At 37.4% G+C, this 18659-nt stretch overlaps 3 protein-coding genes and 3 long non-coding RNA genes across 24 annotated transcripts in view; 4 read left to right on the plus strand and 2 right to left on the minus strand.

The window, feature by feature from the left end:
• The first annotated feature begins 459 nt into the window (after positions 1-459).
• LOC124214522 (uncharacterized) lies at positions 460-2174 on the plus strand. Of its 3 annotated transcripts, none has more exons than XR_011176681.1 (5): positions 460-520; positions 916-1158; positions 1226-1401; positions 1605-1715; positions 1948-2174. It is a non-coding gene; the product is annotated as an uncharacterized lncRNA (long non-coding RNA). The 3 variants fall into 3 exon arrangements; XR_006882139.2 differs by lacking the exon at positions 460-520 and adding an exon at positions 550-808 and having other exon boundaries at positions 1948-2173; XR_006882138.2 differs by lacking the exon at positions 460-520 and adding an exon at positions 551-699 and having other exon boundaries at positions 1948-2173.
• Positions 2175-2509: 335 nt separating this feature from the next.
• On the plus strand, positions 2510-7893 carry LOC124214521 (THAP domain-containing protein 2-like). 7 transcript variants are annotated; one of them, XR_006882135.2, is made up of 5 exons: positions 2511-2734; positions 2820-2985; positions 3057-3240; positions 3340-4374; positions 7728-7893. XR_006882135.2 is itself a non-coding variant. In XM_046616855.2 (5 exons), the coding sequence occupies exons 1-5, from the start codon at positions 2637-2639 to the stop codon at positions 7736-7738; spliced, it is 750 nt and encodes a 249-aa protein (XP_046472811.1). In that variant the 5' UTR covers positions 2511-2636; the 3' UTR covers positions 7739-7893. The 7 variants fall into 7 exon arrangements, 3 of the variants coding, with proteins under 3 accessions (XP_046472811.1, XP_046472812.1, XP_046472810.1); XR_006882137.2 differs by having other exon boundaries at positions 3340-3976; XR_006882136.2 differs by lacking the exon at positions 7728-7893 and having other exon boundaries at positions 3340-3976; positions 4225-4444.
• A 2364-nt stretch (positions 7894-10257) lies between these two features.
• On the minus strand, positions 10258-12366 carry LOC124213798 (uncharacterized). The gene is made up of 3 exons (XR_006881974.2): positions 12168-12366; positions 11834-12031; positions 10258-11571 (listed from the first exon to the last, which is right to left on the minus strand). It is a non-coding gene; the product is annotated as an uncharacterized lncRNA (long non-coding RNA).
• Positions 10816-13337, plus strand: LOC124213799 (uncharacterized). The gene is made up of 3 exons (XR_006881975.2): positions 10816-11161; positions 11332-11497; positions 11644-13337. It is a non-coding gene; the product is annotated as an uncharacterized lncRNA (long non-coding RNA).
• On the minus strand, positions 13175-14677 carry LOC124213853 (uncharacterized). Of its 4 annotated transcripts, none has more exons than XM_046615547.2 (4): positions 14628-14677; positions 14222-14304; positions 13822-14014; positions 13175-13744 (listed from the first exon to the last, which is right to left on the minus strand). In XM_046615547.2, the coding sequence occupies exons 2-4, from the start codon at positions 14284-14286 to the stop codon at positions 13664-13666; spliced, it is 339 nt and encodes a 112-aa protein (XP_046471503.1). In that variant the 5' UTR covers positions 14287-14304; positions 14628-14677; the 3' UTR covers positions 13175-13663. The 4 variants fall into 4 exon arrangements, with proteins under 4 accessions (XP_046471503.1, XP_046471502.1, XP_046471500.1 ...); XM_046615546.2 differs by lacking the exon at positions 14628-14677 and adding an exon at positions 14484-14620 and having other exon boundaries at positions 14222-14337; XM_046615544.2 differs by lacking the exon at positions 14628-14677 and adding an exon at positions 14484-14620 and having other exon boundaries at positions 14222-14340.
• A 1106-nt stretch (positions 14678-15783) lies between these two features.
• The window catches only part of mtRNApol (mitochondrial RNA polymerase), a 102298-nt gene continuing 99422 nt past the window's right edge, over positions 15784-18659 (plus strand). For 4 of the 8 annotated variants that reach the window (XR_006882082.2, XR_006882083.2, XM_046616178.2 and 1 more), the window contains exon 1: positions 15785-16047. Coding sequence is in view for 2 of the 8 variants with exons in the window: in XM_046616178.2 (XP_046472134.1) it covers positions 15918-16047 (130 nt within the window). In the remaining 6 variants the exon portion in view is untranslated. Of the gene's footprint in view, positions 16048-18659 lie in introns of all 8 variants that reach the window. The other 4 variants (XR_011176576.1, XR_006882085.2, XR_006882084.2 and 1 more) reach the window with 2 other exon arrangements.

Below are 18659 nucleotides of genomic sequence, written 5' to 3' on the forward strand. Positions count from 1 at the left end.
TATTTTTACATTATATTGGTTATACATTTATCTATGGTTTGACAGTCTTCTATACTCCAGGCTATATGGTAAAGCGTAAGTTGCTTATATATAGCTCTCAGCTCCTGTATAATAATTGGATATAATCGTGTTAGTTAATTATGGTGTTAATATGATAGTGATATATAATAACGTATAATAATATTATAGCTCTTTGTAGTGCGTAGATCTCGTAACATGGTTTTTAAGCTTTGGTTAGTGAATGTCATAGTTATTTCCATCTAGGGATATTCCAAATAGTTAGACAGTTGTTTCAATTCCTTATGGTTACAAGATTCTCGTACTTCGAGTTTGGTTAGTTGATAAAAGTAACATGCAGTCATAATAGTCGATAAAACATACAGACGTTCCGGTCGGATGTTACAGTTGCTTGAAGCTCCCACGGTCTGCTAGATCGCCACCATTATTGTTTCCCTTATCCTCACTGATATATATATACACTGGATTGGATTAAGCGTGGTGCCGTCACGCCAATTGAACGGTAGCCATTTTGTACAGATTCTTGTCACTTCAGATATATATATATATATATGTGATATATGTATGTGTATATAATCGATTGCGATGGAAAATTACAGTAACAATTATTGAGGTAACAATGAGTACCTGCGTTTTTTGCAAAACAAAGCAATCAAAATATAGTGGGCGATCATTTCACAAGTGAGTATACAACGCTGAAGCGTTCTGCAAATGATAACTTGCAGAGGTTATGTCAGCATACGAAGTATTTACTAATTATATTTAACGAGTATTATAACGTACGAATCGGGTCAGTAAAAATTCACAATATTTGAATTATGAACCGATCTTATTATAATTGAAATTGAAAACTCGGGTATTATTGACTCAGGGATCAAATTATAATTCGATATGTAGATTTCCCGTGAAAGATGTGTTGCGCCTTCAGCAGTGGTTAAAAGAAATGAAGAGGAAGGACTGGAAGACAAACCGAAATAGCACATTGTGTTCAGCTCATTTTGCAAATGACTGCTTTGATAGGACAGGATTCCTAATTACATTGTAAAAGAACAGTGTACCAACTATATTTGACAACCCAAAATCAGAGTGTTCATCTTGTCACCGATTAAGGGAATATGGACATGGCTATTCATTCTTCAAGTAAGTACCGTTACTCAATGCAACATAACGTGTGAATTAATAAATTTAAATTCTGCTTGTTATGTAGGTTCCCATTGGATGAACCTGATATTATGAAGCAGTGGATCGCAAATATAAACATTGGACCGTGGTCTCCATCAAGTGATAGCTTTCTGTGTTCCGACCACTTTGAACCCTCTAGCTTTCAGAAGAAAAGTAAAAATTATATAACTTTACGAAAAGGCAGTATCCCAACGTTATTTGGTAAGATCTGAAACTATTAATCCCTTTTAGGTCAGAGAAAACTCAGTGTGCATGAAGACACGTTGATGTGATGCACTATTGCGTCAATGCCGTCGAAGCGGTTAATTACCTACAGATTATAAAGTGCTCTGTTACAGAAAAATCGTGTGTGACACATTTCTGTGTATTTCCATTGTCGTTATTCATTAGTAACTTATCTGTAGGTGAAAACTTGCAGCAGACCGAATTTCAGGATGAATCCGATCGGCCCACCACAGTGAATTTAACCAAATTACATGATCACCTACACATTTGTACCTGATTTGCATGCTCAGGTATGTACATCTTTTTTATTTTCTTTTGATTGTGCTTGTAACTTTTTCTTCATGTGAATGGAATGTGGATTGATACTACTAATTATATTACGGTTGTGGTTTATCGCACGCAACTCTATAAAAATGCCTTAACGTTTGCAAGGAATGTTTTATTCTCCATATTTTTGAATAAAGTTTTTACTCACCCAATTCGATATAATTTAATTCAAAACTTTTTTTTACATGTCTTAAGCTCCACTTTGATGATCAATGGATGGTAAATGGATTCCCTAACGGTTGAATTAGTGTTATACAAATTTTTGAATAATCCGTATGGAATTCAGCCCACCATAGGATGAAGGATAATGGACGGAAACTTCTTAGAATTGAGGACTTTTGAACATAAAGAAAAATCACGCTTAAATACAAGTTTTTCGTCATATTATTTAATGATCTTTTACACCATATAATTGTAAATAATAATATACTTTCGAAAAAATGATTTGTTCTTCATTTAATGTGTCAAACATTATTTTACTCGTCAAAAACTTTTTTGTGTGACGAATATATCGTTAGATCTAAATAGCATATATTACGCAGTTCAAATCTAGCGCGCATTTTGTGACAACTTTCTGTACAAGATGGCGGAAATTCAATTGTTCAATTGGACGCACGAGCTTACACGTAGAGTATACGGTAATATCCAATCCAGTGTATATATATATCAGTGCTTATCCTCACCGACGCATGAGACCTCTGGCGGATTTCCGTCGTACTAAGACAAAATCACAGTAATCGAGTGCCAGTCGGACCACCTCTTATTCTTACACCACGGACCGCGGACGCACGCGGATGTGTACGCACGTGCAGTTGTTTATTATAATTGTATAGGTTAGGTCAGAAGGTAGCCGATCACGCACTGAGAATTCAGAATAATACAACATGCCTTATTGTGTAGCGTCTAACTGCAAAAACAGATCTTTCTCAAAATCACAAAAACAATGTGAGGTCGAAGTAGAGAATAAGGTTACATTTCACCTGTAAGTATAAGTAACGCTTCTGGAACTGTAAATAATGTGAATGCTGTGATACCAAGTAATGTATCTGTACCTATCTTCATTCAAGTTTTCCGAAAAATATTGAGAGGCGTAGGATATGGCTTGATACGATAGGGTTGACGAACACAAGTGTGCCAAAGTATGCTTACTTATGTTCATGTCATTTTTCACCGGAATCATTCGATCGAACATCTGCCTTCAAAGTTAGGCTGAAAGATGATGCTGTTCCAAATGTGAGTTCAATTCATAGTTTTTGAATACAAATATATTTCAGCATGTGAATATAAATAATTTATTAATGTAGGTTTGCATTCAGGACAATGCTGTCTTGCAAGAGACATGCAGTGTTGATAGAGAACGCGAATGCTCTGAATGCATAGAATTTTTTCTCGCAGATGAAGTCACATTGTACCTTGATGCAGCGGAACCTTCATCTTCAATTGATCAAGTTTGTGAATCGGCAAATAAAAGGCCGAGAATTGATAGCCGTGAGTTGATATGAATTCTATGCTGACAATATCTAATTGTTGAGATGTATGGGGCCGTTGTTAATACAAATATTCGTTCCATAACTTTCATCTTTTCAGCATCAAAGGATTTTAAGCAAAAAAATGTATCTTGTCAAACGCCACAACCGCCAAGATGTATCGATAAAGGTACGTGGGTATCGAAATCGTTGATTGCAACTTCTCCCACAAAGGAACGCCTACGTCACATCATCAAAGAGCTGATGGAATCACATCGAAACGAGATCAAACATCTAAAAGTAACAGCACAACGGACAAAGAAACGCATTGCTACTTTACCATATGTGATAGGTGAATTAGGAAAACGAAAAGATCTCAATCTTCAGGAGCTGGATGTTTTAATTGATATTGGTAAATCAAATGCAGATCTGCTTAAACGAGTGGTTAAAAAGTCAACGCATGCCACAGTACCCAAATAATTCACACCTGAGCTAAGAGCATTCGCTCTAACTCTTCATTATTACTCTGCATGCGTGTACAATTACGTATGTAAAAAATTTGACTCCTGCTTGCCGCATCCAAAAACCTGATCAATGTGGTATCGATCTGTCAATTGTGAACATGGCTTTAATACCGAATGCCTGAACGCTATCGAAGTACGTGCAAAAATAGTCGATGATGTTTTGATTGGCTCTCTTGTTTTGGCCGAGATGTCCATACGTCAACACGTAGAGTACGATGGACAAAAGTTTAGCGGGTATGTAGATATGGAACTAAATATTACTACCGATCATGGGACTGTTGCAAAAGATGCTCTAGAGTTTCTCTTCGTTGGTGTAAATAGTTCGTGGAAGTTACCTGTTGACTTTTTTCCAACCAATGGTATTAGTGGAAATTTATTATAGAATCTTGGTGATCGGTCAATTGAGTAAAGTTTACTTAATTGACCGATCACCAAGATTCTATAATAGATTATATACGAGGTTGAGAATTCTTATTCATCAGTTTAAAATTGGATTACTTCTGAGAACATGGGCTTTATTCACAACATCGAGCTTACACACGGGAAAACTACAGCTGATTACATACGCCGTTGGATCCGGACAGCTGAAAAAATGTCGAGGATGAAGAACCACAGGATCTTTCTTCTTCGATGTAAGAAACAAGGAATAATGCCTAAACATTTAAATTTCTCAAAGACTACCTTTGATAGTATTAATTTTAACTTGTCAAGATCAAAAACCAAAGCCAAACAACTTACAACTTATTTCCAAATATCGCTACTGAATTTAGAAATCAATGAATAAAACCTATTTACTTAATTGACCGATCACCAAGATTCTATAATAGATTATATACGAGGTCGAGAATTCTTATTCATCACATTAGTGGAAATTGTAACGGTCTTTTCGTTTTCGCGGTTTGCTTCGACCAGGATTAACTCCAACTGCGGAGCCTCTCGCAATTAACAAAAATTATCCGCTATCAATTTTCTTTTTATTGTTTTTTATTTTTTTTTTTATTCAAAACGGAATTTCGGATGTCGGTATGACCGAATGACATGCATCTATAAATGGAAACCGAATAAAAGAAAAGTATAAATATGAGAGAATAAATTGTATAAATAAAATGGGCACGGCGGACATCTAGGACAATAACAATTCCATAAACGGCATACTCGTAAAATTACAGATAAAATAGTACAGGTCAGAATATAAAATTTATCATAAGCGTGTCTTTGGGGATATTCTTCAAATCCCAGTTTCCATTTCCTCAGTTGCGCTCGCTAATTCCGTGCCCGGCCAATTTGACTCCCCTCGTCCGTCATATCTAGGTGGTTTTTCCTTGATCGGGAATCCGTAAAAGATGGGTCGCTGCTAAGAGTCCTTCGTTCTCGCAATAGAATCCGTATGCGTTTTACTTCATTTTTCGTCGGTTGGATCAATTCGTTCGTTATGATTTCTTTATTTTAGAGCGCACTCTGATGACGATCGATTGCTCACCCGTCGTCTCTCGCTTACACTTCTCGATCGATTGCTCATCCATCGTCTCTCGCTTACACTTCTCGATCGATTGCCCATCCGTCGTCTCTCGCTTACACTTCCCGATCGATTCTATACATCTGTCATATAACTGCTTAGGTGAAAGCCCCCCTCCCTACGGACCTACCTATTACTGAGTCCCGTAGTCACTGCTTTGGCGGCTAAATTCAACTGTTACGAAATCAAAAGGCCACCTTAATCAATGAGTGCCTAACTCTATTGCAAGAGTGTAATGTCACTGTGAAATCGATAAAGTTCGACGGAGCTTCTGCAAATATTTCAATCGCAAAACTACTTGGATGCGGATTAGATCCAGCTTCCCTGCAACCAGTTTTTTCGCATCCCGTGACCTCGGAGAAAATTTACATCATTCCTGATCCTTGTCATATGATAAAGCTCATACGTAATGTACTCGGGGATTCGAGAATAACAATCTTAAACGGAAACGGTGAATCCATATTATGGGGTTACATTGCCAAAATTTATGAAATTCAGGAACAAGGCCTTTTCATCTGGGAAATAAATTACGATCAAGTCACATCGAGTATTACAAACAAAAGATGAAAGTCAAATTTGCCACCCAAGTTCTCAGCATATCTCTTGCTCATAGCATAGAATTTTGTAGAACTATTTTAAAGCTCGATTATTTTCAAAAATCAGCAGCCACAGAAGAATTTCTGAAACTGTTCAATGATCTTTTCAATATATTTAATGCGAAGAATTTGGCACAGTATAATTTCAAGAAACCAATCCATTTAGAAAATAAAGTCGAAGTGGTAAACAAACTGGATGAATGTCGAAATTATATCTTGAATTTGAAAGAAGAAGGCACCGGACTCAGTATTGTTAAAACACAATGTCGAACCGGCTTCTTGGGCTTTTTGATTTGCATTGAAAGCCTGAAAGGTATGTTCTACGAACTGTGTGAAGAGGCTAAAGTGCTGACACATATACCCATTTACAAGTTGAGCCAGGACCACGTGGAATTGTTTTTTGGGTGCATACGATCGCATGGGGGGCATAATAACAACCCGACCGTTCAACAATTTAAGGCAGCATTTAAAAAAATACTGATACACTTCGAAATGTACGAAATGGATTCAGGAAACTGTATACCATTGGAAAACGTCGCTATCTTGCACGTTCCATTTGCCTGTAAGCCGGAGAATATAATTAATTCATCCATCCCATTGCTCAACTGGTCGGTAACCTCGCAATCTCAAACCTAGAAAGTACAGCAAACGTGTTTGATGACCATTCTTATTTACCAGACATAAGAGCAATATCCGAATTTTCTGACAGGATTATTGTGTATATAGCTGGTTTTGTGGTTAAATATTTGAGCAAAGTCATAATCTGCGAGTTTTGCGTGGGTGCTCTGTCCGGCAGTGTTTTTAATCCGCAAAGTGAGCTGATTGCATTAAAAAGTCGAGTTGTGTTACACTATCCATCTGATAGCGTAACAACGATTTGTCGTGTAGCGGAAAGAGTTATCCGCTTTGCGTTGAAAGAGAGCGGTGGAAATTTTTAAAGATTTTTTTCATAAGATTACCTTACAACTTGCATTCTCTTTAATTTAACAGAAACGAATATTTTATTCCGTTATCTCAATGATCACTGCCATGATCAAATGGCTCTGGAAAACCATTTGGTGCATTTAACAACCGCAGTTGCACGTAAATACGTCAAAATCAAACTTTTTTTATATCGGGAAGCAATCTGTAAACGCTGCACATAGCGACAGGCATAAGTTGAATAAGCTCACGCTCTTTAGAAGGCAGTAGGAAGCTATCGATCGATACCCAAGACTACCAACTAACACTTCTTCTTTTATTTGATATGGATGGTTTTGTCTCTGTTACTAATCTAAGTATTGCTATTTGTTTATTCGAACAGAACATTATTTAAGAAATATATTTAGTCATGTAGTATAAGATGCTGGTCATAATATTATTATATTTGTTGTCTTGACATTTCGTTAGACAGATGCCTAGTCATTTCGAGTTCATAAGGTGTTGTTCATATTGTTGTTAATTTTGTCACACATCTTTAAATGTTTCAAAATATTATTTAAAGTAGGTACACAGAGAGAAAAAAGTCGTTAATTCAACTAAATGAGCAATGACATGGGGCAAAATAAATATTTAATTGTGTCAATTCAAAATTTGTTGGTCTAACAAAATGTGTAGTTGATTTAAATAGTCCAACTAAATATTTTCTTAGACCAACAGATTTTTAATTCACATAATTACATATTCATTTCACCCCCGTGACCGTTCATTTAGTTGAATCAACGAATTTTTTCCCTCCGTGTACGTATTAAATGTCATGTTTTAGTATTTTCCTTCATTGTAGTTGTTTCTTTCTTTCGCATAAGGCAAACGTTTGCAGTATAATTTTTTTGTTCCAATAATTTCAGTTACCCAAACCTAATAATTAATTCCTCTAACCATACATGTTTTATAGGTATTTCGTAACGGGAGCAGGTTGAACTGGAGCTGTTGAACGAGGGAATTTGCTGTACACAACAGAAACTGTTTTCATGTTCTGTGTAAAAGGCGTAATCGATTTGTATATTTGAATGTACCATGTCTCATTATTTAACATAATGAATTATTAATTTGAAGCTGAATCTGCTTTCAAGGGCCAGTTTTACCAACTCTGAATACCGTGATTCTTCGGAAAATTATATTCAATGAACGAAATTGAATATTTTCCATTCCATCGAACGACAAATAGCAACAATTCAGCACCTATTCAATTGATAATTAATATTTTCATCCAGTAAATTACATTCCTCCAAAAAAAGCGATATTATTCATGATTGCTAAAACCGACACTCGTTCTATATATAATAATTTACGAATTATTCAACGCGATGTTTTCTGTTCATTCTGTCATTGTATTATCTTTATTTTTTTTTTTTTTGTTTTTTCTTTATATACATTTATACTCAGTATTATTCTGGTTCTATGTACAGGTGCTTTGCACCTCTATAGAATGTACTCCGGAATTAAAATTGGATTTAAAAAAAATGTGCTTATCTGTACAGTTTCTTATACAAAAAGAATTGAAACTGTGTTCGTACATACCTATACAGTTCGAGGAAGTAGTTTATGGCAACGATCTGACCGAAAAACTAATACTGCCTAAAGTGAATCATTTAAACGTGGCGCCCAAAACTTAGCTCATCAATATCGACGTGCTACCCATAGAGATATAATAGTAGGGGAGCCCAAGAGGCTAAATGGTAAGTCACTTGAGCGCTGCGAGAACCTATTGGGTCATAAAGATTAGATACTAAAAAGAAAAAAAGTTCATATGATATATGCTCTTTTACTGCCGGGGGAAGTAGATACTAATTTTCAAAAATGTAAAAAAAATTTATTATAAAGAAATACTCGAGTGCGTTAGACATTAATATCGTATACGCCCTATGTGCTTCCGGTAACAGAGAAGTATTAATCTGCCGGCTTACAAGTCGGGGGTGGCAGCACGAAGGGGTGGAAAATGAAAAAAAAAAAAAATTATTTAAGCTCATCAGATATTCAGGGGGAATGTTAAGTGACCTCTAAAAGGTATCCTGTTCAAAAGACTGACGATTTGGATGCAGTCAGAACTCACAGCCGATTTTTGAAAATGTAAAAAAAAAATAGTGACCTTGAAATACTCAAGCTCATCAGATTTATATGCAGACAGTTCAGCTCGATGTCCTTGTTGTGCTAACCTATAATCTGATAATTATGTGGAGGAATTTCATTGTTCTGACAGTTTAAGGTAGTACCGTGACATGTAAAGGATACCAATAGTCAATGGCTATTGTTTTCTTTCTCACTCACTAGTGCTATCTTTCTTTACCGACTATCGCTCACTTACTTCCATTCACGTGAATCATCGCAAGTCACCAACTTTAAAAATTATTTACAAAAAAATAAATACTGCTTGTTTATGTTTTTTTCGAAAAAAATTACTTGTTATATCCTCAATTAATAATTCTCAGTTTTTGAAAACAATCCTAAGAAAAATATGGCTGTTATTAAATAAAATAACTTTTAACTTTTTTAAAAAACACAATAAACAAACCAAAGCGCCACAAATCTACGAACACGACCGCGTTGTATTGTGATCAGCTGAGATGGCATCATGGCCGCAGAAAGTAGTGGGGGGACGGTGCGAGAGAGTGAGAAATAGAGAAAGAGCGAGAAGGGGAAAGAGGCGCGGAGTGGGAAATACATAGTTCTCAGCACTTGCACGTACCTCACTTTATCAATAATTTTAGCTTTTTTACGTTGTAGAAACCGTCAGATTATATTATATCCGTAATTTTTACATGATTTCCTTCAAATTAAAAAAAAAAAATAACCGCGCTCGAATACTTCCAGGTGACGTTTTTTTTTTGCAAACTAATTACTCGCTTATTCTCTTATATCATGATCAAATCGTCAGAATATTGAAATTGACGCTTTTTTCCATGTAATTAACTTACCTTCTATTAATCTGACGAGCTCGAATTAATTTGAGGGTCGATTTTTTTTTACTAATCTGATTGGCTACCCTAGACACACCCTTGTATATTAAGGGTTCATATATGGTGGTCGTTCATAACAGGGTGCAAGGTTTCCTCCCTTATATTGTTCTGTCGGGCTTAAATAAAACCCAAAATCCCCTCTTGGGCTCCCCTACTATAAGAATAGAGTGCGTGAGCCACAGGAGCGCACATAAGTGAAAACCAGCACGTGATAGGAAAAGAGAGAGCAACTAGGGAGTCTGGTTGTTTTGTCTAATCACGCATACGTTGGCGTGCCGAAGGTTGTTGACACAAACATAACCTGCTTCCTACTCTATTTGAACATGGTTATCATTCCCTCTTACTTCGTGATTATCATAGAGACTAGAGTACAGAGTCCAATCTCTGTATTGAAGATGTGTCCGCGAAATCATGAGAAATAAGGGTTCCGCTACAGCGGCGCTGTCGTCACTCTGGACCGATAGCTATATGTATGTTAAATATAATGGTCTCCATGATGCCGCACATATTTACGTTTATTATAATTATTATAATTTTGGTCATTACATCACTGTATTACTATATTTATAGGATCAGAACGTCCGGAGCTACGCTGGTGACAAAACCGTGCACTATTGAATCTCGTAGTTTCACGGACGCCTTTTCCGCCTCTCCGCCTTAGAGATTGGACTCCTGTACTCTAGTCTACATGATGGTTATACCAAAAAAACCTCCGTGAAGTTGGCCCCCCGAAGTTATTATTTTTAAATCTAATTAATGCAATTCGTGTGAGAATCGTTTGAGAGGGTTTGAGAGTAAAGAAAAATCGTTTGAGAGTTAATAGTTTTTCCGGAAAATTTATTTTAATTTTGGGTGTGAAGTTGGCCCCCATATTTTCTGTCTCCTCAAAAAATGGACTTAGACGTTCAATTTTTTTTTTAATCTTTGGAGAATCGTTTGAGAGGATTTGAGAGTAGAAAAAAACTGTTAGAGAGTTAATATTTTAATTGATATTCCATAATTATTGAGTGATTGATTTCCCCTAGTTTCCGAGCACTTCCGGCCTGCGCAATGGATATGCGCGGTGTACATGTGCAGTGTATCTCAAATCAGCTGGAGGCTGGTCGTGAGTGTTCTGCGCCGAAGAAACTGACGTTTCTGTTTCATCGTGTGTTCTCCAGTAACAAAATCAATTAATCCTTCAAAAAATTGAGCAACATTCTAACGAGAGCAATAATGTTCAAAGAGCGAAAGAACTTTTGGAATAAAGTCGTATAATAAATTTATCCGACGTTTTTTCAATGATCTTGCCACACATCGTCGAGTTGTGAACAAATATTGAAGCTTGTGGGAATTCAGGGGTTATAAACACAGGGAAACGATACGTGATATGGTGAGAACTAAAAAAAATGACGTTGATTTTATAGCTTTGTTGTGAAATTTTTAGTCATGGTCCACTGTCATTGTTACGGTTCGTTCAGTAGGTTGAGGAATTCAACCGTGCTTATAGAGACACGTAATCTGCGTGTTTATACATAGATATAAATATTAATTTTCTTACAGGTATATATATAGCTCTCAATGAATGTGTATGAGGAAAAAGTGCAGTAACAGAAGGGATAAAAGGCGGAGAGAGAGTTTTATAGCACAAGCATGTCTATACAAGGACTGCTGGTCTCTACTCGAATATTCTCCGGTGTGGAGACCCAGTGGGCAAAATTTTAAAACGGTAAGTTGAATCGAGGTTCCAGGCGGCCAAGAGCAGCTGACTGACTTTGGAAACGCCGTTGGCGATGGTGAAGCCTGAAAATGATCGAGCCAGCGATAAAATTGAAAGAAAATGTCGAAAAAACGATTAAAATGGTTTTTTTTTAGAAAATTGCGAATGACCGATCGCTCCCGGTTGGTATATTGGACTGTTTTTCATGCAAACGTGCGTCCCGTAACTGATGTCCGTTTAGACGACCATCGAGGGTCTGTGTTTGCGAGATTTCGCCTTGTATTTGTCCCACAATTTTTTTCGCTGCGCAAAAGCTACACAGCTACAGCTACACAGTTTATTTACCTTGTAAATGCGACAAGGGATGGGACGCCTAGCCGAGTAACATGGATCGTTCGCAAGATCGTTGCAAGCACGGTCCCAGATTTACAAGATCTGAGAACACAGAAATCTTGGGATAGACGAACAGGAACATCACTGACATATATTATAAGCCCATCGACATTCTACGTTTCTTCCAATTATGAGTGCATTATTCCTTATCTGCAAGTAAATATCAATTTTGGCGTTCTATAAAAGATTCCACTTTCTGTTGCACTGCGTTGAAAAGATTTCGTCAAGTTTCCCGTTTTAGACGCTCGTGTCTTTTTCCAATAGTTTCATCCAATTCTTCTCTTACCATTGGTGTCATTGAGAGAAAATTGCTCAGCTTCGTCTCCATGTCCATCTCGTACTCGTTCGATTTACGATAATCCGCATCCTCGAAACTCGTATTTCTTCGTCAATCTCGGTCGCTACAGCTGATTTCAGACACACTGCGCAGACATGTTGCGCATATACAGTGCGCACACACAATGCGCACACCGGAAGTGCTCTAATCCTAGGGGAAATCGCACATTGAATAATTATTTAATATCAATTAAAATATTAACTCTCTAACATTTATTTTCTACTCTCAAATCCTTTCAAACGATTCTCAAACGATTAAAAAAAAATTAAACGTCTAAGTCCATTTTTTGAGGAGATTGAAAATATGGGGGCCAACTTCACACCCAAAATTAAAATCAATTTTCCGGAAAAACCACTAACTCTCAAACGATTTTTCTTTACTCTCAAACCCTCTCAAACGATTCTCAAATAAATTGCATTAATTAGATTTAAAAATAACAACTTCGGGGGGCCAACTTCACGGAGGTTGCCCGAACGCTGTACTGCGGACGTGGACCATGAAAGCAGTGAAAATTTTTACTGAAATACCCGCTGGCGCTGCTGTACCCAAGAGAGGATGACAGAGACGGAATGAAAAAAGAGAGAGTAGAGAATATTCATATTCGTAGCGCATTTATACGTAAACAGATTAGAAAAGCAGTAAATTGTTAGTTTGTCGATTAATTCTGTCATCATGCATTTGTTACTAGATAATATTTTTGGGCATAATTCAAAGTCGAGTTGACCTACAGCCTAGAAATATTTATTAATAAACATTATTTTTATACAATACGCGTCAAATCCAAACGAATTAAAAAACAACAACAAAAAGTGCGAATATTTATTATTTAGTGCACAATAGGAACGTGCTTTTTCATACAGAAAGGAAACAAAAATTTTTAAACAACAAAACATTACAATTTTATTAAAACATTATTATTTACTGCACAATAGGAATGTATTTTTTTCGTACAGATAGGAAACAAACATTTTCCAACAATAAAACAAACATTTTTTAACAATAAATAATATTATTAATGCGATAAACTGCGGAACATTTGGAAATAAATCGATTTTTACCTAAATCGAAGTTCATCCGCGAGCGAAATTTTCATCGTAGACCCTCGACAATTACCGCATTATCATAAAGAGTTGTCCAGCTCCGGATGGCCCGACGAACTCAATTGTTCTTCTAGCCGACGCGATAAAACTAATGTTTCCTCGGTGAATAATTTATATGGAGCATTCCACCCGAATTTGACCAGGCTCCGACCCTCACCGTTTTCGATTTGACTCGAAATTTTGTATGTCGTTCACTCGCATTAATAGAGGCTAGCATATTTTTTTTTTACATTTTTTGTTCCATCCCGTTCTCGAGTGACAATTTTTTGAAAATATCTATGAAACCCAATTCAATCAGTGATATGTTCTAATTGAAAAACGGCTTTCTGACTCCAAGTGTATTGTCTAATGATGTCTTCGATCTATTCGCTTCCGGGCTCGAGTTTCGTCTTGTCCTCGTATGGAAGACTTTTTTTTGAATGTATGCTGGAAACATTGTAACATCACGTTATGATTGTAAAAGCTTGTAAAGAATCCCTAAAAATTCTCAACTATCAACTTACGCTTTGGAAATAACAATCGAGGGCAAGAATTTCCCGTTCCAAGTCGTAAGTTATATTAGGCGGACGAGTTTTTGTACCCACACAGTCAAAAAGCGCCCGAAGGTCCATCTCAACTAATTGGTTGCACCACAGGATGCACAGATGATCAGTCGAGACACTGTCCAAGGACTTCGCTTCATCGTTGTTGCATATTCTACAGACAAAACAAAAATTTTATTGTAATTAATATGAAGATACAGGTAAAAACAAAGCGGATCAAAATTTTATATACGCCAAGTCATTGAACAAACATATTTTCTTCTATTGGCAAAAATTGGTATGCAATAACTTAATATTTCGTCAACAAATTATACGCGTTGACTCATTTCACAAGGAGAAAAAATTGTGACCGGAGATTTACCTTTGGTACCTTGAAGCCAGACAGCTGCCGTCGTCCGAAGCGCTTGCAGTTTTCTCTACTGGCATCTCGCCCAGTTGGGCAGCCTAGGTAAGAACAATATTTCCCCATTGTGGACTCTGCTACCAGAAATAAACTCAAAATAAAATTTGTGATTACACATGACAATATATGAATTTTTACCTCACTTTCATGCTCGTTTTATTCAATCCGTAAATTACAATTTGATAAAGTATTGAAAATAGCATATGTATTTAAAAAATACCATTTTCTCACGTGTTTAGATACAGTGTGGGGCAATTACTCACTACACCTTACGACGCTGATTTTTATGACAATAAAAAAATCTTTGAAAAACTCGTTTAAACGGGCAAAGACGAAAAGCCAAGAATGACGTGTAAATGCAAACCCATCTCCTATCTTCGCAGCACTAGCGCTTCCCGTGGCTCCATTTCGAACCCAAATTTTCACCACTTTCAGGGTCCACGCAAAGGGTCCACGTTTATAATATAGCGTTCTCCACTGGTTGCACTGAGTGCGCACTGGCTCGAACAGGGGGCACTCGTTCCGTGCATGCGTCGTTCGGCATCAGGGCAAACCAGTCCCCTGACACTCGCCACTGCTCGCATACTAAAAAATTGTACGCGTTTTGTCCCTGTTTTTTAGTTCCTCTACGTGGCGCTAGTAGACTTCTGACACGCTCGCTGCCCTCGCTGAGCGCGCGCAAGCTTGTCAGACAACTACTAGCGCCACTAGTGGTGGAAATTGGAGGCAGAATCGAGGGACATACGCGTTTTGTCCTCGTTTTTTAGTTCCTCTACGTGGAGCTAGTAGACTTCTGACACGTTCGCTGCCCTCGCTGACAGCGCGCAAGCTTGTCAGACAACTACTAGCGCCACTAGTGTTGGAAATTGGCGGCAGAATCGAGGGACATTTTACGAACCACTTTTAGCAGCGTGTGTCAGGGGGCTGCTTTTACTATAAGCCTTTGGGCTTCTTTACTCTAGGCTCCATGACATGTACACTCCCCAAGGCGCATACCACGGTCTTATATACAGGTCTGGCAACTCCATTGGAGGGGGTAGGTCGCTTATTCAAGCAATTTTTGTGTTCACTAGTCGCCACAAGTTTCGTTGCGAACTTATCAACAGCCGCGGCGGAGCCGGGGAGGTCCAGACAAGACCGTGTTATTCGCATATATGTATATGGGTATTCGCTTACTCACGCTCACTCATCGTATTTATTGAGGTTTTTGTTATCCTGGTAACTAGACAACTGGTGGTGCCGCTAGAATCGAAATTTGGCCTGGCTGAGCGACGCGAATAATCGTGGCTCCCAGCATAGAAGTTGCCAGACCTGTATATAAGATTGTGGCGCATACCCCTCGCCATCAAGCCTAGCTTACGCTTCGTCCTCTCCGTCGGATCGGAGCTTTGTGTTTTCCCCGCCAAGTCACCGATTAGAGTGAGAAGGATGCTTGGAGTTGTTGATCTCTCTGTTTTATGACCGCTTGAGCTTAGTGCATAGAGCTCGTAGTCTATCTCCGTATGGCTAGGGATGGTGTTTATGGACGATTCAAAATGGTTACTGCACGTGTGTAACCAGTGCGTGTTGTCGATCGGTTTGCTACGTGGATTTTAATAATGAACAGTTTATTCATTTGATAAATAATAAACACAATTAAACACACAGTAGTAAGATGTTGAGGCTTTTGAGATGTTATGCGATACCTGTACAGAACTTGTCACTCACGACAGTGCAAATAAATTTACAACAAAATAATCACGTTTGTTCGTTCTGCAATTTTCATCACCTGAAGCCAATCACGTGTACGTATAAACCTGGAGTTTCCATGCATATATGTTTCAATTTTCACATTCTTTAACTCACATTTAAATTGAATAACTATTTCGAAATGTATTTTCACCCCTCTTTGAATCTGTAAAGTTCCCGAATGTACCAACCGATTCTAACCTAACTACCTGATTAGACCTCGCGCTTTTTTTTTATCATAAGTTTAATATTCACCCGGTGTGTTGAATTGTCTTTGATTTTAATTTGTATACAAAATTTGATCGTTCATTATCAGGTGCTTTGTTTGAGATTCTTAGACACATCAGAGTGCACTAATAGGTAGAGACATGTAATTACATAGTAACTGGAGTCAAGTTCAGTTTGATGAATCTGTTTCAACTAAGGTATTGAGTACTATTCAATGTCGAAGCAAATATGGCCCACTGTGCTTCCTTTGTTTCACTTTGTATATAATGTTTACAAAACTACAATTGACTTTATAAAATCTGGGTTATAACGTGTCAATGTTTCGTAATGTTGACTTGTTATATATGCCTGAAAAAAATAACTGAGAAACGAACGTCATTAACTTTAGGCACTAAAAGTTTTAATTTACAAGCAGCTATTCAAAAATGCAAAATCATTGTTTTTTAAGCATTAACAGTACTAGAGAAATTTCATCCAAAAGATCCAACTGCGATGCAATATCGTTCTTTAATAATACGTACTAAAGGCCATTCAAGTATTGGGTAACGATAAAACAGAGGTAGGCCATTTAGAGAAATGTTATGAAATGTTACCCGATAGTAGTAGGCATTCCAGGCAAGCGTTAGCTAACCTAGGAAATTGGATGTACGTACTTAAAGCTTGAGAAAAATAAAAAATTTTCCCTAAAAGGAGATGTTATTAACATTTAGACGGCCGGCAACACCACTATAGTGGTGTTGCCATGATTCGAACATATCCGGGGAACATTGGGGGATGATTATATGGAAGTATCCCACCAAAGTAGGCATGTATCAACGAAAAAAAATCCCGAATGACTCAATAATATGTTAGCAAATATAATGTTTATTGCATGCATTTACGAAGAAAGGTAATACATAATGTATTTGATACTCAATGAGTAAAAAATTCACGTTTTACTGAACATATTAATGTGTATTAATAATTAATAATAATTAATATTTAATAAAGTAGGGATAAATTGATCAGGATGTGACCAATAAACTTTTCCAGAAGCGTTACCTAACGTTAAAAAACAGTAGTGGGCAAAACAAACCTCCATAAAGCTGGCCTCCCTACCTGCTGAAGAAAATTTGAAAAAATCATAGATTAAAGAGCTATTTATAAGCTCTGCAATGCCGCAAACCGCGATTATTGAGCTCGTTTCTGTTACGAGAAAATCAATTTTGAAAGGGGGGCGGATTGAAAATCAGAAATTGTCACTGTTGGTATTTAAAAGCTATGAATAAATGAAGCAAAATGCCAGTACTCATCATTTCGATTTTTTTTTTCTCGTCTTGCCTCTCATCGCGATTGGGCATGGATATATCCATAGGGGTTGTTGTTACGACTTTGTTTCCAACGTACATCAAGAGCTTCTAATTAGTTCCTAATTCTGACGTGGTCAAAATAATTCTAAAAAATTTTTTCACTCTGGGGAGGCTAACTTTTCGGTAAGCCTCCCCACTTTTCAAAATTGGTTTTCTCGTAACAGAAACGAGTTAAAAAATCGCGATTCACGGCATTACAGAGCTCATAAATAGCTCTTCAATCGACCATTTCTTCAAATTTTTCTGAGCAAGTAGGGGGGGGGGGGGGGCAGCTTTACGTAGGCGCAAAACAAGTAAATTTTACCAATCGTTATCACTAAAGATAGAATGCAAAAATTTGCAAAAAATGAGTTAGCTAATTCTTGAATGGCCCCCATGTGTGTGAAATTCTTCTCATTAAATCATTTACTCATTTTTTTAGTCAAGAAGCATGGAAAAACTGTAGTGTTTCGCGGGTACTGCTGTCTCAATGAATACTGAGAACAGTGCTCTCTCTAATGCTATTTTAGATGTATGCAAAGTATCAAAAAGTCGCACAGGGTCTTTTTTCGCATGGGCTCGTTGGGCTGAGCCTAGAGCCCTGCATTTCATGGAGTCCTCTGGGCAAGTAAGGGATGTTAGCCGCCCATTTTCAAAATTTTCGAATTTAAAGAGTTGTACTGGTTTGCTCCGAAGTTGCTCTATATTGCTCCACAAAAGTATTTCGGCAAACCCAAAATTGAACAAATAAACATAAAAAAACCATTTTTCACACCAGCCCCCGTTTTTAAAAAAGTGATTTTTTCGCGGTTGCTCTCAGCTGCTCTAGTTGTTCCGAACATTGCTCCAGAACCACAATGCTGTCAAATGAATAGTGCTCAAACGTAAACCAAAACTTGACGGGGAGCTTATTTTTGACAGGTGAAAACTTGCTCTGCATTGCTCCAAAGCCGTAGGATTCTGAATCGAAAATTCATCCCGGAAATTTGGAGGAGCATGCCTGGAAGTGAAATAAATCAACCATAGAATACCCAGATACTGAACAACCCCGGAAAAATAGTAAAAAATGCCGTTCTTATTTTTGTTGACAATGGCGCACCAATGCGAAAAAT

This window comes from Neodiprion pinetum, chromosome 3 (genome assembly GCF_021155775.2).
Source record: "Neodiprion pinetum isolate iyNeoPine1 chromosome 3, iyNeoPine1.2, whole genome shotgun sequence".
NCBI lineage: Eukaryota > Metazoa > Arthropoda > Insecta > Hymenoptera > Diprionidae > Neodiprion > Neodiprion pinetum.